This window comes from Crinia signifera, chromosome 12 (assembly GCF_055691185.1).
Source record: "Crinia signifera chromosome 12, ASM5569118v1, whole genome shotgun sequence".
Classification (NCBI taxonomy): Eukaryota; Metazoa; Chordata; class Amphibia; order Anura; family Myobatrachidae; genus Crinia; species Crinia signifera.
In genome coordinates, this window is record NC_139228.1 from 87,065,323 (window position 1) to 87,090,544 (window position 25,222).

General features: G+C 48.9%; 1 protein-coding gene across 1 annotated transcript in view; it reads right to left on the bottom strand.

Annotated features, from left to right (window-relative positions):
• ADSS1 (adenylosuccinate synthase 1) overlaps positions 1 to 25,222 on the bottom strand; it is a 70,456-nt gene that overhangs the window by 29,848 nt on the left and 15,386 nt on the right. The window contains exon 2 of the mRNA XM_083167811.1: positions 8,266 to 8,368. Coding sequence (XP_083023937.1) covers positions 8,266 to 8,368 — 103 coding nt within the window. The remainder of the gene's footprint in view (positions 1 to 8,265; positions 8,369 to 25,222) is intronic.

Below are 25,222 nucleotides of genomic sequence, written 5' to 3' on the forward strand. Positions count from 1 at the left end.
CCTCCATAGTGACGGCAAACAGGAGGTGTAGCTAGTGGGTGCAGCATTTCTGTGAAGTCATGCCCCCTACTGACAGGGCCATGCCCCCTTTTTTGAGTCCCGTGCTAGTAATTTGAAATGTTGTGAGGTATGCGCTCTGTTGGCACGACAGCTAGTACGCCCTCAGATTGTGGCGATGAGTACTCAGCCTTACAACCAGATCGTTTGGAGAGCAATCTCTACCTCCCTGGCCACACACAGCAGCATGTATTGGGTGGAGAAGAGCTGTTGATGCCAGGTAACGGAGCACCACTGGGCCCCTACATCAGACCTGTGCCCGGGTAATTTGTACCCCCTCTCTTGAATGTGCAATCTGCGTGTGGGGCCTTCTATCGCTGGGGCATATCCTGGGCAGACTCTGATGGCACTGCCCATGCACCAATCTTTGGCCTATATTCCCAGTCATTTCTGCATCAATGATGGAGAGGTCAGTGCCATGCATGGGTGCAGGGAGTTTGGTACCCATTACAGATATGCCCATGACATGAGGGTTACCTGCTCTTACCTTTCTTTACACCTAGAGGGCATTGATCTCACCCTGGCCCTTTTGGCCCCAGGCCCTGAAACCTACAGTTATCACTGACTTCAATCATTTCAATTAATCATTTAAGGCAGTGGCATAACAATAGCGCCGCAGACCCCGCGGTGGCGCTGAGTAAGTGTGGGCGCCGGGGGTCTGCGGGGGCTATTGTTACGCTGCCTCCTGCCAGGACCTGCCTTATAACACTGCTTCCTGGCGTGTCTGAGGGCGGGAGTCGGGACCCACAGATCTACTAGTCTGCATCCCGGCTCTCCTTATGAAAAATGTCCCTCACAAAATGGCCACCCCCTTACAGCAGACAGTTTTTGAGGATGCAAGAGGAGGTGGCGGCGACCTCCTCTAGCATCCTTAAAAACAGTGCCAGGAGGAGCACCGGGACCCAGACTAGTGCAGACTAGTGGAGGGGGGAGCCATAATTTGTTGTTACGCCACTGATTTAATGGTGACATTTCAGCTAGCACAGTGGATGGCTTACACTCTAGTGGGTGGAACCCACCTTTTACAATGTTCCAAATGTACAAGAAAATAAATAAATATTTTTTTTAGTCATTTCAATAAATAATTGGGATTGGCATATTAGTCCACATATTGCGCCCATTACAAACATTATTTGTGGCTCAGTTACGATATAGGAGCCTGGAACAGGATTCACAGTATCTGGTGCCAGCCAACAACTCCATTGGTAAGGGTGGATAAACAATGAGGGTAAATGTCTCATTTATGAATGGCATCATTAACGACATTCTACGGGACAGCTGTGCCATCTGTGTGTACGAGACAAGGAAGTCTCGGCGCTAAGTGGATCTGACGGCTCTTCTGCCCTGTATTATAATAATTATACTTGCTGTACAAAGCCATTCGGTGTCTGAGTGTGCTGCGAAACAGCTAATGGGTGCCAACATGTGAACATCATTTACAGGGACATGGTGCTGTTGTTGGACGGTTGTACGTAAGTAGAGTTTAGTAGGCCAACTCTGATGTTGTACATTCCCCGACATGACATGCTCATTGGACACCCTTACAGTATAATCAGGAGAGGCTCCAGAGGAGGGGATGCAGCACAGTTCAAAGTTCACATAGGCGAGCCACTCCCTCTGCCACCAACTGTCATTCCAAACTGACTGGCAGTAGGTGTGGCTCTACCGTTTGAATTTTGAATGGTGCTGCAACCCCTTCTCTGGAGCCTCTTATCTTAGATCATTGCTTTTCGAATATTTGACAACTCGCTCCTTATTCTTCTTGTTAGACATTTAAGCGTCCTTAATGTATATGCCCAGAGCCATACCACTCTAAGGGGCCTCCGTGCAGGGGAAGGCGGTGGTCACACAATCAGAGTGGCCAGGCAGCATTCTATACTTGCCCCAGACAGTGCTTGGCTGTCGGCATGCTCATTGGTGGATGGCTGAAGCCATCCACCAATCAGAGCGCTGACAGCCAGTCACTGAATGGTGCAGTACAGCAGGAGGGGCATGTTATGATTTTTTTTTTTTATTTGGTTCCTGTGATTGGGTATGTAGGGACCCCAGTGCATTGCTCTGCCCGGGGCCTACAATGCTGTTAAGATGTTCCTTTATATGGTTTATACATTGCTGAAATAGAGACAATTCCTGAAATACTTCCAATATGCTTGCAGGGCAGTACAGAGCCTGGTCGGCCCCTGTAGTTTTAGGGATGCAGCCTAGTTGTAGGACGTGTGGGATTTGCTGGGGCAGGACAAACCTACCAGGGCAGGTTTGTCCTGCCCCAGTAATCCTCACCACTCAAGGGCAGCAGCCAGTCCCAACTCCCCCTCTCCTGTCACCCCCCCCCCCCCCCCTGTTCCTGACCTCCGCCCTCCTGTGATCTTACACCGGAGATCCCAGTCCTGTGCCCATGGCAAATAAAGAATCTGACAATTATGTTACTGGTTATGTTCTGTAATTTACTTATTTCCCCAATCAATGTATGAACTGGAGAACCTGCTTTATCGAGTGGCAACACAATGCTACTGATGTGCTCTCCCAAGAAATCTGGCGTATCAGTTACCAAACCCTGCGAACCATACCGCCAAGTATCTAACAACTGAAAACCCAGATGTGAGCATAAATTCCCCTTTACTACAAATGGATGTGGAAAGTTCTAATTACATAAGTGCAGAGATATAAGCTGATGCAGTATGGGTAATAGCTTTATAAGCAAGTAGAAGTATTTTATATTGAATACGGTAAAACACAGGCAACCAATGGAGGAACTGGCAGAGCGGATCAGCAGACGATGAGCGTCTTGCAAGGAAGATCAGCCTAGCAGCAGCATTTAAAATGGATTGCAGTGGTGAGAGTCTGTTCTTGGGAAGACCAGTTAGGAGACTATTGCAATAATCAATGCGGGATATAATGAGTGCGTGGATAAGAGATAGAGGGCCAGATGTATCAAGCTTCAAAAGTGATAAAATGGAAAGTGATAAACAGCCAGCCAATCAGCTTCTACCTGTTATTTCTTAAACCCAGCCTGTGACATGGCAAGTAGCAGCTGATTGGCTGGCTGTTTATCACTCTCCATTTTATCACTTTTGAAGCTTGATACATCTGGCCCTTAGTAGCGTCTTGTGTAAGGTTGGTGATTATAAGTAGACAGTGTAGTTTTAGTGTACAGTAGGGCAGGGGCAGAATTCTGGGAGGCAATGGAGTCATCTGCCGCCGGGCACCTGCTCCCAAGGGGGCACCTCTCCTCCCTTGCTAGTTTAAATCAGTTAATTGAAAGCCATTGATATCCCTTCTGTAGCTGATTTCTGAAATATATATGTGTTCTCTGTCTCTCAATATATATGTGTGTGTATAAAACACATATTTCAGAACAGACACATACTGTACACTATTATATTATATAAGGTTGGGGGGGGGGGGGCACCAATATATATCTTGCCTCCGGGCAACTGTGACAAACTTATGCCACTGCAGTAGGGTGCAAGATGCCATTTGGGTACTGTTTAAATGCTGAAAACGTCACCCAAATTAAGCAGAACTCGCACTCTTTGGTGGGCCAATTTTGCGTAAATTTTAAGCGAATTCAGTCGGCCGTAAAATGTGTGTCCGGTAATGTGATGATTTGCGTACCCCAAAGAGATCAAGAGTAGCCACTCTTGTGTCTATTTATTCTGGGTGGAGGAGGGTCCAAGGTTAACCCTTAACCTGCTGCAAGAGCACCCATAGTTTACCAAGCTACATATTGGAGGTTATTTATGTTTAGCACTGTGCCTGAGCGTAAGCATTTATGCGCATGTGCAGCCACTTGGTGCGAGCGGGCACGGCTAATTCGTTATTCGCCGTCCCATTCGCACCTAGCAGTGTGGGTAGGGGGCGTGGGGCGGCAGCGACGTGCTGCACCTATGGGAACACCCAGCGTTTCATTGGTGTTCCCATGGAAATCGGGCAATGATGCGGGCAGCTAACATCACCGGATGCCAGATGTCAGCTGCCCACCCTCTTCCTGTACAGGGAGCACCAGAGAGTGTCTTAGATTTGCGTGAACCTTAGAAATTATTCAAAGTTTGTCAGCCATCTCCTTCGAGCATGCATGGGGCGAATTAATGTTAATGCTAAACATCCATTCACACACGTGCGGGGGAACTCTGGGAATTTTGCAGCTTTGCGTGTGAACCTGAATAAGATCCATTACCAGACCCTAGCCAGAGCATTCGCTGTTCATCATATTTCGTCAGTGTGCTGCACAATTGTGTTTGTCCAGGACACTGGAAAGTTCAGGGGAAATAGTTCCACAATATCGGTCACTGAACACATCGTCCAGCGTGTACGGTACATTACACACATGCTACACTTTGATATTGGTGTTTTTCTGATGGTGATTAATGATAAAACACTGCAGAAAAACACAGAAGTACACTGCATGTTACACTATAAGGGCCGCATTTATCAAGCAATATTTGCAGTTAAATCCCCGAAAACATCTGTTTTCGGGGGTTCACCACAAATATTTAGTATCCCCCAAATGTATTAAAGGGGGACCGCAGCAGGGATCTGCGATCCTCCCTCCAGCGCCGCCGGCCGCATCCCTTCATAGGTTTCTATGGGGGATGCGAAGCTGCCCGATGTATCAACATCAGGCAGCCCGGCATCGCACCCCTGGGCTATCGCCATTCTAATGCGGCGATAGCCCATTGTAGCCTATGGCTACACTTCGCACTGCCCGAGCAGGGCAGTGCGGTAAGAGGGGTCGACGGGGGTCAGCGCATAACCGCGCATGCGCTGACCCCCTGGCTTCCGGGTTAGGGCTTCGCAGGGACGGGCTCCTATCAGAGCCCTGTCCCTGCGCCCTTAATATCGATACATTGCCCCGATATGATCGCATTTTACAATGAGATCCTGGGCGGTAATATTCTGCCCAGATCGCATTGTAAATGTGATCATGATAAATGGGCCCCTTAATGTTATACTTTCCATCACATCTCAGTTAGACCCCTTTCACACTGCACAAATAACCTGTGCCGATCCCGGGTTGCCGGATTGCCCTGGTCGGTGTGCGGTGTGAAAGGTCCATGTTAAATATCCCAGGTCCAGCAACTCGGCAATCCGATCCGGGATATAAGCAGTGTTGAACAGGTAACCCAGGTCGAGGAGACAGCAGTGTCACCTGAGTGCTGCCTTCTACCGGGTGCCCTATGACTCGCCGGCAGTCAGGATTCCGACAGTCATTACCCAGACGTCGGAATCCCGACTGCTAAAAGCATGACACACAGGCAGCGGCTATTCTCCCTTGTGGGGGTCCATGACCCCCATAGAGGGAGAAAAAAATAGATGCCCGCAGCGTGATGAGCACAGCGAGCCGCAAGGGGCTTCAATGCGCTCCCACCGCTGTCTGAGTCCCCGCAGTCGGGATTCCGAAGTCAGGCTAATGACTGTCGGAACCCGACTGTCGGGGTGTTATACCACACCACTCCTCCCCCGCACAAACAGCACAAATGTCGGATGCGACCTGAGAGGGTTAAATAAAAAGAAGGGTAAGATTGCAGTGTTTGTTTTACTACACAAATGTTGTTTTACAATGAAACCACTTGGTGTCACTATAACAAAAGACTTTGAGAAGCTACCTAACGCTGTAGTTCCCAAACTTTTTTGGAATCACGGCGCCCGAGAGCATCAGAAATTTAAGGCCAAACGTTTTCTTTTAGATGAATTTAGAAAAAAAAATGACATTACAAGTAAATTGTGTTTATAAGTTATATTCAGCTTCCGTTACATAACGAGACAGGATTTGCTTTGGGTTCTCCACATATTTTATGATTGGCAGCTACAAGCACTGATTCAGGTTTGCTCAGTAAGCAGCGAACTTTGTAGATTACCGAGCACCTGAGCCACTGCCCCGCCGAATACCCGCCCCCTCCACTGCAGATTCCCCTCGGTACCATGCGAGGGGTGTGTAACGAAAACCCATCCGCTCGCATACCTTCGCTGCTTACCTCCGCATACCTCCGATGTTCGCCGACCATCGAAGGATTTCTCCTGCCTTCATAAAATGCTGGGCATTCTCATGGGGGATCTCCCTCCCCACCCTCCCCGCTGCAAATGGTCCTGCGAGTGTGTAACTCGCCGCGGCTGTTCGCAAAAGTGCATATTTCCTGTGCCAAAAGTGCATCCGTTCAAAAAGGGGAGTGATCTCAGGTGATAGGGTGTATGGCCACATTGAGAGGCCTCCCTGCCAGGGTTGACTACCCCCCCCCCCCCCCCCGGAATGGCTCCCAAAAATTGGGTCCCCCTACCAGCCCCCCGGAAAAGTGGGGAACCCTCCCGGATACCGGTGGCACCCCCCACCCCCCGAATCACCCTGGCTGTAGTTTTGCGTGTGTTTTTTTTGGGGGGGGGGAAACCCACAAATTGTGGGATTTGCAGTGCTGGGGGTGGGGCTTGATGACATCTACATCAGGCCCCGCCCCCAAAATGCTGCTGATAGGCTTCTCCCGGAGAGGAGACTTTAAAAGTAGGCAACCCAGCTCCCAGCTCCCAGCCCCGATTTCTGCATTTCACCTCCCTGCACTATGGACATGCATACATTTACACTGTATGCCACCATGCAGAGACTTCATTGTGTGAACCACATACAGACATGACAGATGAAAATGGGTATTTCATAGTGGGTTCGATTTTCTGGGAGACAATTTTCAGGATATCAGGATGCTGTATGCAAGTTTCACTATAGGTGAATAATTACTACAGTATGTGTTATTTCTTTCAATAATAATAAGTGTTCAGATTCACAATGTTAATTGGATTAAGCTTTTTTTTATTCCTACTTAGAAATACATCGGGCCTGAGATGTGCGCACAAAGCGCATGCCAAGCCGATGTTCACGTCCATGGTTATCTGCTACTGTGGAGTATTCTGAGAACCCCTAAAGTGCACTTGTTACCCTGAGTGTGCACACAGAAGCGCTCTTGTGTGCGGGACCAATGGTACCAAATATGGAGAAGAAAATCCACATGTGTTCCTGGGCGGTGACTGGGGGGTGGCCTGAAAATCTGTGTCAGGTAATCTGCTGTGCTGCACAGATATCACAGAGGCCATGTTCTGGTACGGACACTGCACCTGGTATAATGCAGGATTGCAGGTGCATGTGCCTATGGGGGCGTGTCCAGAACCACCCACAGTGTAATAGTGTGCAAGGCCACGCCCCCATTTTCACCCCTGTTGGGGCATGGCCAGCGGCTCTGTGTCCAGGAATAGACACTGTGCGCATGTACAAAAAAAGGGAATAGTCCCGAGGAAAATCGGGACACAAGGAGAAGGCTGTAGTTAATATTTGGATATTATTGCCAGTGGCGGTTTTTACCCATGGGCTGCAGCCCCCCCCCCAAGTAAAAATCCGCCACTCTCTCTGCCTAAGATGGCTTCACTGTGACTGGCAGTGACTTCCTATTGGAAGTCCAACCTGCCAGTCACCCAAGGCAGTCCCATTGGGAGTTCCCTCCCTCCGGGACGCCTCTACATGTGCTGCTGAGTGGCAGCCCATAAAACCGGGTCCCGCGCATACACAGTACGAGGACGATATTGCACATGCGCAGCACCCGGGCCCAGAATATGCCTTCAGGGGCTGTTGCAAAAGCAGCCCACAGAGGCTGGCGGCCAGCACATGCGCAGTACTAAAGAGGCTACTGTGCATGCGCCAGCCGCACGATGGGGACCAGCCTGGCTGAGGGGAGTCAGGGACCAGGAACATGGTAGCGGTAACGGCAGTGGCAGCGGAGGAGGGGGGCCTGCAACGCGGCAGCCCCCCTCCTCTGAAGAGGTAGGAGCCGCTACTGATTATTGCTACCGCTACAGATGGCAGAGTGTCACGTCAAAAATGTCAATCCAGGGATCCCTCAAGGCACCCATCAACAGTCCTGGTATTAAGTCCACCCATGCTTGCGCACAGGTTGTGTAATCAAACTGACTTAAGTCACAAGTGCCTGCTACTGTTAGGGTGCCTTGTAGACTGAGTTTGGGAACCACTACTTTAGCCAAACATAGAAAAGAACAGTGCCACCTAGTGGCCTGATTACATATCTCATCACAGTAGCGGTAACTGCTTTACAATATAATCTACGAATCTCTCAGACTCCATTGTGGGAGTGATGACATTTCCATTTCTATACTGTTCTCAAAATAAGTATTTATTTCCAGAATAATATATATATATTACAAGTGTGCACTTACCAATAAAAGAGATTGCTTTAGCATTAATAATGCCACTTGGAAGTAGGTGGAAGTCGTATTCTTTTCCTTCTGCCACCACAGTATGTCCGGCGTTATTTCCTCCCTAGGACAAACATATAACCAGCTGTTACTAATACTGTACTGCTAAGGATTATACCAACATAGCTGTCATCTGCAGGCACAATGAGTACATGTAGGATTTACCTCTCTCCAAGAGAGCGTGGCGTCTATTGTCCTGCTAGGAGGGGGAGTCAGCCACGGGTATGGATCATTGGGTAGACAGCATGATGGTGGACAAGCAGGTTGACACCATTAGGTCAACATGCATTAAGGTCGACATGCAGGAAGGTCAACATGGGTTAGGTCGACAGGGTCATTAGGTCGACACAAACATTAGGTCAAAATGGGGAAGGTTGACATGAGGTTTTTCACCCCCGAATTTTGACACAGTCGACATGGACACTGAAAAGTAGCACCGCGTCCCCTTGCTTTGGGCTCGGTGCCTCGCTATGTTCGGCACACTATTTTATTCTCCCACCATGCTCTAGTGGATGGTAGGGCATGAAATACCGGCTGTCGGCACAAGAAAATTTTGAAAAACCTTATGTCGACATTTTGACTGTCGACGTTCCCCATGTCTACCTAATGCTTGTGTCGACCTAATGACCCTGTTATCCTAACCCATGTCGACTGATGTTTATGATGAAAAATGTAAAAGGACCCCAAGCCTACGGTCTGCTGCTGGAGATCCACACGGAAGTACGGGAGAAGACTTGTGTATGTGACATTGCAAACGCCATAATAACCAGACGTCTGACAAAGTATGCAGCGAGATTCACATCGCACAACGCCATTTCCAGCTCCTACAGTTCTCTGGTGGACACCGCGCAGCTCAGACACATGGCTTGGACTAAGCCACAACCCCCAAACCCCAGAGAAGGACCACAGGTATCCGGGACATCCGACAACCAACAGCCTTCACTTCCGGATCCCTCTGATACCGACCTCAGCGGCCGGAGGAGAAAGCCGATACTGCGCACGGGCTGTTATGTTCCGTATGAGGAGGAACCGCCCCTTCTCGGGTACATCTAGGGAAGACGGCCATGACACAGAGGCAGCACCGGGGACACTGAATACAGCTCTAGTGTACAAGAACATGGAGTCCCAGTAGCTGACGGCGAGAAGGGGGGGGTGTTTGGCTGGGTGGCGGTTGGCGTTTACCTGTTTCTTAGGCTGTGCACATACACAGCCTAGCAAACAGGTCTGAATCAGGCCCTGGGTTTGGATTTGATTCTTGCCGGTAGTTCTACTGTCTTCATTCTATGAATGGAAGGTGTAAAGCAGGCATGTCCAAACTGCGGCCCTCCAGCTGTTGTGAAACTAAATATCCCAGCATGCCTTGCCATAGCTTTAGCATTCCCTAATAGCCAAACTGTGGCAAGGCACGATGGGACTTGTAGTTTCACAACAGCTGGAGGGCCATCATTAAGGGTTTCTGTAAGCAACTCACAAAAGTGAACGGTACCTTTAAAATTCCAGTGACAGTATACTGCAGTGGCGGAACTTGTGAGTGGTGGGCCCAGGTGCAAAAGTACAATTTGGGCCCCACAACAGTGGGTGACAGATGTACAAGCTGCTGGTCTAGGCAGTAGTGGGCCCCTTAGTCCTCAGGGGCCCCGATGCAATGCACCTGCTGCACCAATGGTAGTTCCGCCTCTGGTATACTGAACGACGGCATCCTGAGGGCTGAGATGCTAAATGCTTCCTCTTCTGTATGATGTTACAGGGGACACTGCAGTGCTTATCTCTTATATATTTAGCCAGATCTGTCACTCATCCCCTGTGTATATAACGTTCCTGCCCAGCGGGATACACAAACCCGCCCCACTAGGGAAAAAAACAGTGTTCTATGTGTATAACGTTCCCGCCCAGCGTTATACACAAACCCACCCCCCCTAAGGAAAAGACTAGTGTTCTACTCACCCTATCCCCTTGACATCACCTCCCCCCGCCCAGCCAGGGCTACAGTACACGCCCACCATCCACCATTTCTCCACAGCCCCCATCCACCATTACTCCCGCACCCCCCCCCCCACCGTGACCCCCCCTCCCGCGACCTCCTGCAATTCGCGAGCCCCCCTCCCACGATTCACGGGCCCCTGCGATTTACGGCAGCCCCGCCCCCCTCCCGTGATTCGCCACGCCCACCTCCTGCGATGTGCGGACCCCCTCCCGCGATTCATGACCCCCACGCCCCCCTCCCTGCACCCTTCCTTGATTCACGGCACCCTCCGCTCCCCTCCCGCGATTCACGGACCCCCACAACCCCCCCTCCCGCAAATTCACTGACCCTCACAACCCCCCTCCCGCAATTTGGGGACCCCCCTTCCCGCGATTCAAGCCCCCCGCGCCCCCTCCCGCGATTTGTGGACCCCCTCCCGCTAATCGCAGATCCCTTCCTCCAGTTCTAGGGATGCCCATCGACCATCAATGATTTCTAATCATCGATTGTTTATGGCCGATGTTGAATACTTTTGCCATCAATGTTTAAAATGTTTAAAAGAGGGGCAGACTAGATGGGCCAAGTGGTTCTTATCTGCCGTCAAATTCTATGTTTCTATGATGTGGGAGGACCAGATGGTTTCACTACATCAATGGCAAAGGAGAACCGATCAAGTTTCAAATTTTTTTAAGGTGCCGGGACACGGAGCATAGCTCCGCCCCCCACACCCAGAAGTCCCGCCACCAAGTTCTGATTGACCCACGGCCTATTCAATCAGATATAATGGATGACCATCAATAGCTACAACAATCGATGGTTATCCAAGTAATATGTTACTACTATCGATGGCAGGGTGCAAAATCGCCATCAATGCCAACCATTGATGGCGTCTGCACCAATGCCCATCCCTACTCTGCAACAGCCAAAAACCTTTACTACCCCTCATGCCCACACACCTCTATCACTGCCCTGCCTCCTGTTCTCCTGCCCGTAACTTCCGCCAGTGGGGACCTGCTCACCCTGTGTTGCCCACATTCCCCTATCATGCTTTATCACCCAGCCTCCTGCTCTCATACACCCTAACTCCCACCCAGTAAGAGGAGACACTGACTCAGGGGCACCGTCCTGTACTCCTGTGCTGCCACGCTGGACCCTCACCCACTGGCAGAAGCTGCACAGTGTCCCCCACCCTCCTCTTTAGTCCCCTGTATGCCCACACACCCCTATCACTACCCAGCCTCCTGTTTTCCTGTGTCGTGACCTCCGCCAGTGGGGAGCCGCTGACCCAAAACACCCTACTATACTATTGCACACACACACACACACACCTAAACAACTGCTTTTTAATTAAACAAAACAATACACACCCCCTTCCAAATCATATGCTCTCTATGTAACACATGTCACCTATAACTCAAGTTGCAATACAGGCATCTTACATACAATTCTAACCATATTTCTCACAATACAAACTTTCACAAATTAAGGGGGCGCAGCCCCTTACGACGGTGTGAAGAGCGCCCGTAGGGTGCGATGAATCACCTAGTTTATAGTATATGATTAGCAAACTTCGGTACTTTAGTAGTTTCACGGTGCCAGCATGGCGTCTGTATCCAGCTGTGGGGCTGTAAACTCCATGCCAACTTGGATAGTTCCTACCCCCACTACCCACGTTGGCATGGAGTTGATTTTAGATAGCGTGGCGAGCGTAGGGGACACAGACTGCGCCGTGAAAGTACACAAGTACCTAAAGTACCTCTTTAGAAACCGAAGATCTCCCACGGAGATATAACGAGGGGCATCATTTAGCATTAGGAGTGAATCCAGCTATTTCGGTTGTACTGTAGATAATATATCTGATGGGATTCTGAGGAATGCGGTTTGGAAATAAATTGCAGAAAATACTTCCAGTGCCGCTGTAGTTACTTGCAGGCCGCCGTGCCAAATGTGATTAGTTTTTAGGAGGTAATGATGTGAGGCGACATAATCCGCTGTCACATACAGTAAGGCTTTGTTCTGAATTCCTTTGGATCAACCCAATTAGAACTTACTTGGTGATTGAGTATAACGATCCCTTTGTCGGTCGGTAGCACCGTCCTTATCCCCCATTTGTGTAACCTTTGCCCCCAATTGTGCCAAATGTCACGTAATATTGACAGTCGCCCGGTATTACTGCAACTGCGTCATTTGCTCAGTGCATACAGTACGCCCGGAATACTGCAACGTCCCCGCCCCCTCTGTGCTGGCCTTCCAGATCTGGGAATTAATTAACAACGTGCTAATTGTTGTCAATAATGATTTTAGCAATATAGAGGTGGAATATCTAATTACCCATCATTTTCTTTCAACGGCTATAACATGCAAAAGTGGAGTGGGGGAGACTATTTATCTGGTATAAACAGAGGCAGAACTCTGGGAGGCAATGGAGTTATCTGCCGCCGGGCTCCTGCCCTCAAGGGGGCACCTCTCCTCCACTGCCAGTTTAAATCTATTTATTGAAAGCCATCAAAATCTCTTCTGTGGCTGAGTTCTGAAATATATATGTGTTCTCCCTCTCTTTCTGTATATACATACAGTATACAATATATATTTCATAACAGGCTATATATATTTTGAATAACGTTTGTGTGTGTGTGTGTGTGTGGGGGGCACCAATATTCATCTTGCCTCCGGGCAACTGGGACAAACTTACGCCACAGGGTATAAAGGTTATATCAGTTCTGAAGGTCAACGCAAGCATTCGGTCGACAAATGGAAGGTTGACATTCAAAAAGGTCAACATGAGTTTAACACTTTTTTTGTGCCGACATGTGCCGACAGGCGGTATTTCATGCCCTACCATCCACTACGGCGTGGTGGGAGAATAAAATAGTGTGCCGAGCACAGCGTGGCGCTGAGCTCAAACCATGGCGAGCACAGCGTGGGGATGCGGTAAACTTAGAAGGGTGTCCATGTCGACGGTGTCGACAACTGGGACAAAAACTTAAAAAATTCATATAGACATTTTGACTGTCAACCTTCTCGTTGTCAATCCTAATTCTTGCTCAAACTTTGTCGACCTTACCCATGTCGACCTATGTCGACCTAAGGCCTCTCGACCTTCAGTGGTGGACCCAATGCATGTCAACCTAAAGTTGGTTGACGCAGTGACCCATTTATCTTACACAGTGGCGTAGCTAAGTTTTGGGTGCCCCCCCACCGCCGCCCCGCCAGGCACCCCCCCGTTGCCCATGCAAACCCCCCCCCCCCAATCCCCCGCAGCCTTACCTATCGCGCTGGTCCTGGCGGCTCCGTTCTTCTGCTGAGGACCACCACAAAATGGCCGCCCCCATACAGCAGACAGTTTCAAAGAACAGTGTGCTATATGGGGGCGGCCATTTTGTGGTGGTCCTCAGCAGAAGAACAGAGCCGCCGGGACCAGCGAGATAGGTAAGTCTGCGGGGGATTGGGGTGGGGGGGGGGGTGTAACTATAGCACCCCACATGCACAGCGCTCCCCCCCGGTGCTATAGTTACGCCGCTGATCTTACATCCTCAAAAGATAGTCTGAGGTCAATTTACTAAGATGGGAGTTCTATTGAAGATGGGATGTTGTCCATAGCAACCAATCTAAGTCTACTTATCTTATTTATTTAGCACCTTCTTGAAGATAATAGATGGAATATAAATGGTTGCCCATAGCAACGTACCATCTTCAATAAACCTTCTTTCGTAGTAACTTTGGTACTTGTGAGTTATCCGGGCGCCCGATTTCAAAATCGGGTCGGATCGGGACATCGCATCGCATCGCATGCGACCATCGGATGCGATGCGATGCGATGCGATGACCCGATTTTTCCATAGGAATCAATGTTAAAATGGACTGAGTCCATTTTAACATGGAATTCAGTGGGAAAAAGGGGTCCTTTTCATACCCCTACTATCCAAGTGGGCATGGAGTTGGATATAAACCTGTGGCGAGCGTAGCGAGCCACCGAGCCCGAAGCGTGGCGAGCGTAGCGAGCCCCGCGAGGGGACACGGAATACCGTCCCCTCGCGGGGCTCGCTTCGCTCGCCACGCTTCGGGCTCGGTGGCTCGCTACGCTCGCCACAGGTTTATATCCAACTCCATGCCCACTTGGATAGTAGGGGTATGAAAAGGACCCCTTTTTCCATAGGAATCATTTTAACATTGATTCCTATGGAAAAATCGGGTCATCGCATCCGATGGTCGCATGCGATGCGATGCGATGCGATATCGCATCGCATCGCATCTGATTGTATGCCTTAACTTAAGGCATACAATCAAAAAATCGGGCGCCCGGATAACTCACAAGTACCGTAACTTTACCCCTCTGAGGGGCATTATTTAGCAGAGGAGGGGATAACTTATGTAGGGGAATGTGGCTACAGTATACGCTTTAGTAAAAAAAAAAAATGTTGACCATATGGGTTGATTTAAATAGAGACAGGATTTATCAAAGGCACCCCAGAAAGGGTGTGGTCTTGCTGAGAAAGGGCAGGGCCACACAAGAGTACCATTTCAAATGACGTCAGACAATAGTGGAACCTTATTTACATTACTTCACATGATAGTGTTCCTTATTCTCGTTATGTCACACAATAGTGTCCCTTATTCCTGTTACGCCACATAGCAGTACCCCTTTACTTTATACACCTGTCAGAGTCCTTCTGCTGCACGCTGTTAGGCTGAACTAGTGCTAGGCTTGGAATGCATGCCCCTTGGCTCTCCTAATGCCCTAGGCATTTGCCTATGCCTAGGGCCAGCTCTGGTGGCAACGTCTCCTGTCACATGACCAGCCACACCCCTTTTTGTTTATCATTTTCATACATTAATAGTTCTGTCTAAATTCATACATGCCCATTTGCCACATTTCCTGTGACCTCCTGAGCCCTCATGCTGAAAGAGGAGTTACCGATAAACACGAGAATATTTACATTTTTTATGAAAAAAAAATTCAGTACAAAATTTTTTTTTTCCTAAGAAAAAAATATATTAATTTGCTGTTTTTTTAAACAAGAAACATTATTTGGATAACTGTTTATTGTTTAATAATTGTCATAATATTGAAGCAGATATTGTTACCCAGAATGCAAAGCTCAGATCACTTTCCATTCTATAATGGTTTGTGTAATGTAAAACCTGACCTTCTCGTACTGTATTTTTATTTTGCAAGATGCGCCTGACCCCTCGTATACCCAAGAGCAGGCTGCTGCTTTAAATAGCTTTCACATCAGGCTATGTTAGTATGTAACTCCATATTCACTGTCTGAAGAGAACAAGTCTGGAATTCTACAGCAAATTATACATTTGAACTGTTGTTTGGGGCCCTGGGATCCGTGCCCTGCTTGACCCTCTATACCGGCTGCTGATTCTCAGTGCTGCCAACTAGGAAATCTAAAACAGCAATTACTGCATATCAATAACAGTTCACGCTGCTCTGCGGTAAACATCATTGCCAGTTTAAATGTAAGGATGACATGCACTAGAAGCAGCGGTTTGCAAAAGCTGCCTCTTCGTAAATGTACCCCTAAATATTTTATGCAGTTAAAATTCACAAAAATCTTTTACATTTCTTGAGAACTGATGGCCTTATTCTGGTTGGTGCGGTCCGTTCCGAATTCTTTCAGACGGCGATTTGTAGCTACCTGCGCATGCGTAAGCAATGCAATGCGCATGTGCAACGCAATGCGCATGTTCTCACCAATACCATCTACAAATGTGCACCAAACTCCCGTGGGAAATATGGGCGTAATATGGTCGTCATGTGGGCGTACACAAGGGCGCCGTTTCAAAGTGGGCAAAACTGGGCATAAATCTGGGCGTACACGTGGGAGTGCACAAACAGTGGTAGGCGTGCATTAGGACCGACACCTAGTGCAAGCGAACCAACACGGCAGAAATCTGTGGTGTCCATAAGCAAGTTTCAGTTCTCGGAGGGCAATGGTTCATGCGCTACGCATTCGGTTCACCCAATTAGTACAGCCGCACCTTAAACACTAGCAGTTGACCACAATACAATCCACTCCTCTAGTCCAGTGGTTCCCAACCCTGGTCCTCAAGTACCCCCAACAGTGCACGTTTTCCAGGTCTCCACACAGAATCACAAGTGCTATTATTAGCTCTACCTGTGGCTCTTTTCAAATGTGCCTGAATAATGAGTGCACCTGCCGGGTGACCTGGAAAACGTGCACTGTTGGGGGTACTTGAGGACCAGGGTTGGGAACCCCTGCTCTAGTCATTAGTTATTAATTAAACTCTTTTCACAGGTTCAATTGGAAGCATTGCTGTGTAAATCACAATTCGACATTTTAGAATGATTGCATTTGCCTTGCAATTAAAAAATATTATGCATACATAAAACACAGGTAAAGGGGCAACAATGAAGTATTTCAACTTAACATGATGTAAGGGTATATCTAAAGTGCTAGTAGTGTGTTTAAGTGTCATTTAGGAAGTAATTGATTTAATTACAAATAAATATATATGTTATGAGGTAGGCTAATTGGATAAGTGTGTCATGTTGCAGAAGCATGACCTCCGAATAGATAACTGAGGTTTGCGCACATACATCAACTCGGTGCGTACGGTCAGATTCCCGTCCGTTCGGACACAGTAAGACTCTTTGAGTTCCCACCGCACACGCACGTTTGAATGCATTTTGAGGACACTCCCTCTTCTTAGCGAGTCCGTCCGAACGGATGTGGACGAGCTGTGGGCGTGTGTTCTTAGAATGTCCGCCGTGCGTGGCGTTCGGTCATTTCCGAAAGAACGCGCATCCCAAAGAACCAACCAGAATAAGGCCCTGAGTTAGGTCGTTCAACTCTGGCAGTCTGTAAGCAGGGCCTGATTTAAGGCCCATATACACTGGGCGACTTTGAGCTGAAAGCCGCTCAAAACAGCCTGTTTGAGCAGCTTTCAGCACAAAACCGCCCAGTGTGTATGGCCTGGCAATGAGTGGTGAGCGCTGCTGTGCGCTCCCGCATCATCGCGGGAAAGCCGCTCATCTGCTGTAATAACAGCAGATGAGCGGTTTTGGGGACGGCTTTGCATAGCGCTGCATTATACAAAGCCGCCTGCCTCTCCGCTGACTGCGCCGGGCAGTGTGTATGCCATCAGCGGCTTTCCCCCCACTGATGACTGCGGTCATCGCTGTCCATACACACTGGGCATAATCGCCCAGTGTGTATGGACCTGTAGGGTTCCAGCCACCTTAGGTTAATACAGAAGTGACTCCAGACTTCATTTTGCCAACCGTGGCTCTCAAGGTGACTGAACAGTGGCACAATTTCATCCAATTCCTTCTCATCGGGCCGAAAAATCAGGTGAAATCTAGCAAATCGCATGTGTTTTTGAACAACTCCGATCGGAACATAGCCACTAGATCTCAAGTGCTGCGTATGGGATCTGTAGGACCGGACAGCCTCCAGCAGCACTTGCTGGGATCGCATTCCATATATCACATGCAAAAGTACCGCATGTGATCCTGCCACCCGGGAAGGTCCAAGGGGGATCGGCTGGCTCTACACTGCTGCGAAAAATCGCAGTAGTGTATGGCCAGCTTAACAGGAACTCCTCTTCCCGGTGTCCCTGCCTCAGTGATGCCGGCAATCTCTCAGTTCCCGGTGGAGATCTCATAAGACCTTGCATGACCCCAATTCCAGTGGCAACAGGAAGTGCTCACACCCCATCACAATCTGTTGTGTCAGCGCTGCGACCCCCCCAGCACCTCAGGTTGCAGCCTAATCAGTCTATTGGCCAATCAGGTCCTGCCTGTAAGCACCATACAATACTACCAACGCTACCATTATGGTAGAAGGTATCCGGATGGCTCACAGATAACATCTAGGTAGACAGTTAATAGGTCGACACCAAAAGAAGGACATGCACTAGGTCAACACTTGAAAAGGTCGACATGAGTTCTTCATGATTTTATCCCATTTTTGGGGACTTTTTCATGTTTTGCCATCCACATGGACTCCGACTGGTAAAGTGTGTGGAGCTCAGCACCTGGCCTGAAGCATGGGGAACAAAGCGTTCCAAGCGAGGGTATGGGATACATTCATTGGGGGTCTACATGCTCAGGTGTCGATACTGATTAAAAAAAAACCCTGAAAACCACATGTCAACCTTTAAACGTGTCAACATATTCCACATCAACTTTTTAATGTCACTGTGACCTAGTGCAGATCGCCTGATAAAGTAGGCCGAGTGCTTGTGGACCATTTGTCAATGTTTACCTACTACATGTCGACCTTTTGGTGTCGACCTAGTGCATGGTCTGCCAGAGGTTTTCACTCTTGTGTCGGTTTCTTCCCAGCAATGGGCCTAGTACAGCCCAGATCTCGGAAAATCGCAGAAGGCTCGCGGTGTGAGAAAGGGCTGCGGTTTCACAGGGGGGGATTGGCTTGTGGGAGGAGCATGACTTAGCAGGCCGAGCATGGATTTGTGGTAGGAGCATAGCTTCATAAGAGCGGGCATGGCTTAATATCCCAACCCCTCCAGTTTTTCTCACTTTGTGGGTCCGGGGTATGCAAACTGCCCCTGGAGACTGCTGTGGTTTCAGTTTCGGCTCCTACACTGTGTGACAGAAGCCAGGTGCTGCATGTAATGTTATAATGCAGCACCCATCTCCTGTCACTGTGCAGGAGTCAGCATTTTGGTGCATCCTCTTTGTTAGGTCACTGATCACCATGCAAGATAAATACTGGTTGCTTTTGCATGTAGCCTACAAATATCGGGCAGCTTTATTTCTACACTGCAGTTAAGACAATTACATTTTGTTCGAGGACTGAGCTAAATTTGGCCCGTGCCGAAAGGGGGGCGAATCAGCCCCTTTACAATATATCAGTGCAGCTTAATTAAAATTCCAGTAATGTTGGGGTGTCATTCCTCAAGGGAAAACAACACCGTTTGGCTCTGAAATAACGAGTCATTTAACTTTCCGTGTTGTTTGTCTTATCCATGTCCAGTATAGTCCATATTATGTGAACGTTCCTCCTTGGTCAGAAGATGACGAATGTAAAGTTAATATTTGTCTCCTTCCAGTCTCAGAAGGGAAAACAGTGAAATGATGGACACTTGACACCCCCCCCCCCCCCCCCCCCCCGGCTGCTTCCGTCCAGGGCCAGGAATTGGATGACTTTGCAGTATGGTCAGCTATCCACCCTCCTGTATAAAGTCCCAGCGTTCCATGCATTACACTGAGTATATCTCCATTGCAATCACCATAAGATCGTCTGTTCATTCAGTACAGGTTAATAAGCCTGGCAGAACTTACATTACAGCCCTGAATTCAGGTGACCAGGACATGGAGCCTCCCTAAAAGTCTACATCAATCCCCCCTTAAAGTTACGCTGCCACCTATAAAGAGATTTTACCAACGCGCTACTCCCCAGCATTGGCATCTGATATATCCATCTGATTTCCCAAAACTCTGTTGGATCTGTATCAGTTAAGAGGTATGAGTACAATAGTGACCGTTCCTCCAATGCATTGCCTGACATCTGTACAGTGTGTATGGAGGTAGAAGCTTTTCATCCTATATATTAGACAGATGGCAGTTGATGATTTCAGCCATGCAGCTCCCACTCTATGAACTCAATTCCCGCACAGTTCAAGAGACCCCCACTCTAGAATCCTTCAAAAACAGACTAAAGACTTTCCTGTTTACTCAAGCATTTCCGTAATTCCTTTAAGTATTGCTTATGAAAAGCTTTTCTGTACTGCATTGTTCCTGTACTGTATTACATTCATTCTATCAGATAAGCACCTTGAGTCCTATTGGTGAAACATCTGCCGATACGCACGTACACACCTGTACAATTTTACTCCCGTCCAAACAGTCACAAGAAAAAGGTTGTACCACCGTACACACTCTCTCGATTTGGGCTATTGACACAATATATATAAACAAAATAATCATAATGGGTTGGGTTTAGGGCATACAAAAACAAAGAGGCGCACAGAACCTAAACAAAAGTCGGGGTACGCATCTATAGTCAGCCGGCAGGGTGACTATGGACAGATGGACAGATACAGCAAACTGCTATAAAAACAGGGAAAGCATATACAGTCAGCCGGCAGGGTGACTATGGACAGATACGGCAAACTGCTATAAAGACGGGGGGAAAGCGTCTACAGTCAGCCGGCAGGGTGACTATGGACAGATACGGCAAACTGCTATAAAGACGGTGGAAAGCGTCTACAGTCACCTGGCAGGGTGACTATGGACAGATACGCCAAACTGCTATAAAGACAGGGGAAAGCATCTACAGTCAGCAGGCAGGGTGACTATGGACAGATACGGCAAACTGCTATAAAGACGGGGGAAAGCGTCTACAGTGAGCCGGCAGGGTGACTATGGACAGATACGGCAAACTGCTATAAAGACGGGGGAAAGCGTCTACAGTGAGCCGGCAGGGTGACTATGGACAGATACGGCAAACTGCTATAAAGACGGGGGAAAGCGTCTACAGTCAGCCGGCAGGGGACTAGGGACAGATACGGCAAACTGCTATAAAGACGGGGGAAAGCATCTACAGTCAGCCGGCAGGGTGACTATGGACAGAAACGGCAAACTGCTATAAAGCCGGGGGAAAGCGTCTACAGTCAGCCGGCAGGGTGACTATGGACAGATACCGCAAACTGACTGTAGTCGCGTACCCCGTCTTTATAGCAGTTTGCCGTATCTGTCCATAGTCACCCTGCCGACTGACTGTAGACGCTTTCCCCATCTTTATAGCAGCCGGCAGGGTGACTAGGGACAGGTACGGCGACCTGCTATAAAGATGGGGTGCATGTATATTATGAATATTTCTTTAAATATACATGGGGAGAGGTGAACGCTTCTTGTGCTGTAGGAGAGATGATGCAGCTATGGAACGCCCACATGGGCGTTCCAGCTTTGGCAGTATAATTGCAAGAATGGCCAGCATATCGATCGAACGTGCGTACACACTGCACTTTTTTTCCGATATGGGCCTGTCCTGTCGGATGAATATTAAACAGCACAGAACCTTCAACCGACCAAGTATTGATGGACAAGACCGTTTTTGGCCGTTTATCGATCGTACAGAGGGAATCGGGACAGCGTACACACCTATACAATCGAACGGCCGTTCGTCCCAGAACAGAAGAACGGCCCGACGATTGTATATATATGTATACCCAGCTTTAGACACTAAAACTCACTTCTCAGCATTGTGACCGTCAGAATTCCACTGTTGGGATTGTGAATCTGACCACTGACATCCTGACTACATCCATTTTTTTTATGTGTCTCCTAGACTTAGGCTTTGCAGACATACTCATTTCTAAGACAAATTAAAAATTGTTCCTGAACCTGTCCTGGGCAACCCTCCCGGATACCGGCGGCACCCCCCAAATCTCCCTGACCGCAGCGGTAAAACCGTAATTCCTGGCTTTTCAGGGGGGCTTTGGGGATAGTGGGAGGAGAGGAGAAGATTTAACAATACAGACCATGCATTGTAGTCATACAGTAATTGTGATGTTTTTTGCATTGTTGCTATGTATGTATGTATCATACATACATACATACATACATAATGTATGCATGTATGTATGTATGTATGTATGTATGTATGTATGCAGCATGGATGTATATTACTGGTAAATGGTGTGTACCTGCTTAACATGTGCATTTTATATGGAACAAATTACTGATCTGGGAATTTGACATTTATCATGAAAACAAATGAAAATGATCTTCATTAACGCACTTTGTACAAAAGGATATGAGGCCGGGAATGACATAAGTCTTGTCCTGTCTAGCACCTGTTGTCCCACACGGGTGAGAATGTAGCAGCACAAATCACAAGCTCTTCTTTAATTACCGCATCTTGAAGACTCCGCTCAATTTATTTTTAGATCTCATGAACCTTTCAAGTGGAGTTTAATTGCAAGTTCTGAGTCATGGTTTAAGTCTTTCTCTAATAAATACTAAAAGATATAAAAATTATAATCAATTTACAATGTTATCTAATCGGAGAGGGTTACAGTGAAGGTGACCTTGAACAAGTAGACTTGTCTACGTTACATAATGGAGGCTGCCATTTGTATCATTTCACCGGTAAGTAGGGATGCCAACCCGGGGCATTTTTTCAAATCCGGGGTTCCCAGTGGGCAGGGGCGAATTTAGGGGTCAGGCCGCCCCTAGGCACAACATTTTTGTGCCCCCCCACCCCCATTTTAATGTAATCATATATGTATATACATTGTTATTAATATATTTCATTAAAATTTAACTGTAGCCTACCTTAATATTTTTTTAAGCACTCTGGACTGCTCACTGTACGGAGGACCCGGAGGGAGGGAGGCACTTATTAGTACAGTGATTAGCACAGTGTCTGTCAGTCTCTCTCTGGTCTGCTCACTGTACGGAGGACCCGGAGGGAGGGAGGCACTTATTAGTACAGTGATTAGCACAGTGTCTGTCAGTCTCTCTCTGGTCTGCTCACTGTACGGAGGACCCGGAGGGAGGGAGGCACTTATTAGTACAGTGATTAGCACAGTGTCTCCGTCAGTCTCTCTCTGGACTGCTCACTGTACGGAGGACCCGGAGGGAGGCACTTATTAGTACAGTGATTAGCACAGTGTCTCCGTCAGTCTCTCTCTGGGCTGGTCACTGTACGGAGGACCCGGAGGGAGGGAGGCACTTATTAGTACAGTGATTAGCACAGTGTCTCCGTCAGTCTCTCTCTGGACTGCTCACTGTACGGAGGACCCGGAGGGAGGGAGGCACTTATTAGTACAGTGATTAGCAGCACAGTGTCTCTGTCAGTCTCTCTCTGGGCTGGTCACTGTACGGAGGACCCGGAGGGAGGGAGGCACTTATTAGTACAGTGATTAGCACAGTGTCTCCGTCAGTCTCTCTCTGGGCTGGTCACTGTACGGAGGACCCGGAGGGAGGGCGGCACTTATTAGTACAGTGATTAGCAGCACAGTGTCTCCGTCAGTCTCTCTCTGGACTGCTCACTGTAAGGAGGACCCGGAGGGAGAGCAGCACTTATTAGTACAGTGATTAGCACAGTGTCTCAGTCAGTCTCTCTCTGGACTGCTCACTGTACGGAGGACCCGGGGGAGGGAGGCACTTATTAGTACAGTGATTAGCACAGTGTCTCTGTCAGTCTCTCTCTGGACTGCTCACTGTACGGAGGACCCGGAGGGAGGGAGGCACTTATTAGTACAGTGATTAGCACAGTGTCTCTGTCAGTCTCTCTCTGGACTGCTCACGGTACGGAGGACCCGGAGGGAGGGCGGCACTTATTAGTACAGTGATTAGCACAGTGTCTCCGTCAGTCTCTCTCTGGACTGCTCACTGTACGGAGGACCCGGAGGGAGGGCGGCACTTATTAGTACAGTGATTAGCACAGTGTCTCCGTCAGTCTCTCTCTGGACTGCTCACGGTACGGAGGACCCGGAGGGAGGGAGACACTTATTAGTACAGTGATTAGCAGCACAGTGTCTCCGTCAGTCTCTCTCTGGACTGCTCACTGTATGGAGGACCCGGAGGGAGGGAGGCACTTATTAGTACAGTGATTAGCACAGTGTCTCCGTCAGTCTCTATCTGGGTCCTCACTGTATGGAGGACCCGGAGGGAGGGAGGCACTTATTAGTACAGTGATAAGCAGCACAGTGTCTCCGTCAGTCTCTCTCCCGCTCACACACTGTGACTAACAACTGAGCGCAGGGAGGATCTGCTTGCCGCTCAGCTCAGCTGCTGGTTACACAGCAGCCAATAGACTGTGTGTGTGTAGAGTAGCCAATGGGCAGGAGCTGGCAGCAGTGAGCCTGAGCCATTTCTGGAAGCGCAGGGGGACCATCGGACCCAGCCACTAAGCGGTGACGTAATGTGCATGGCAGAGTGGGTGGGCAGTGGAGAGTGACGAGCGGCGCTGCCGCGACATATGATAATTCATGTCTGCGGCGGCGCTCGTCACTCACCGCTGCCCACCCGCTTTGCCATGCTGCTATTTAACAGAATGTCAGCCTGTCTGCCGCCCTTAATTGGTGCCGCCCTGAGGCCGGTGCCTCACGGGCCTAGGCACAAATCCGGCCCTGCCAGTGGGGCCGGTGGGCTGTGCAGCGCGACCTTTGAACATGTCACACTGTGCAGAGCCATACTACCGGAGACGAGATCAGCCGGGCAGCATCAGAGAAGGTGCTCAAAAGCTGCCCGTCGTTAGACTCTGAATGCGCAGTATAATCCTGAAATCCCGGGATTGGATACTCCCAGCAATTTTCAGGAACGAATCTTGAGCCTGAGCTTAAGCACTCAGCATGTAACCCTTGGCACTGAGCATGTAACCCCTGGCACTGTGCATGTAACCCCTGGCACTGAGCATGTAGCCCCGGGCACTGAGCATGTAGCCCCGGGCACTGAGCATGTAACCCCTGGCACTGTGCATGTAACCCCTGTCACTGAGCATGTAGCCCCGGGCACTGAGCATGTAGCCCCGGGCACTGAGCATGTAGCCCCGGGCACTGAGCATGTAACCCCTGGCACTGAGCATGTAACCCCGGGCACTGAGCATGTTACCCCTGGCACTGTGCATGAAGCCCCGGCCTCGAGCAACAAAACTCTAGCAATGAGCATGTAGGTAAGCACCACTTATGAGGCATAATATGCAATGGGCATTACCGTGTGTGGCAAAATGTGTAATGGGAATTATGTTGTGTGGCATAATGTGTAATGGGCATTACCGTGTGCATAATCCCCTGTCCCACAAAGCCACTGTTCCACTTTTTTTTAGGTGTTGGGTTGTTTTGCCCTGGGGGCATAATTTGAATTAGGGGTGGTATTATGTGGCCCGCATTATTCTCTTCATTGGAGAGTTGGATAGGCCATAAATGTAAAGCTTGCAGGGGGGGAGGGGGGGCGCCAAACACCCTATCACCACCCTGGCTGTGACATATTGTGAGGGCGAGAGGCGG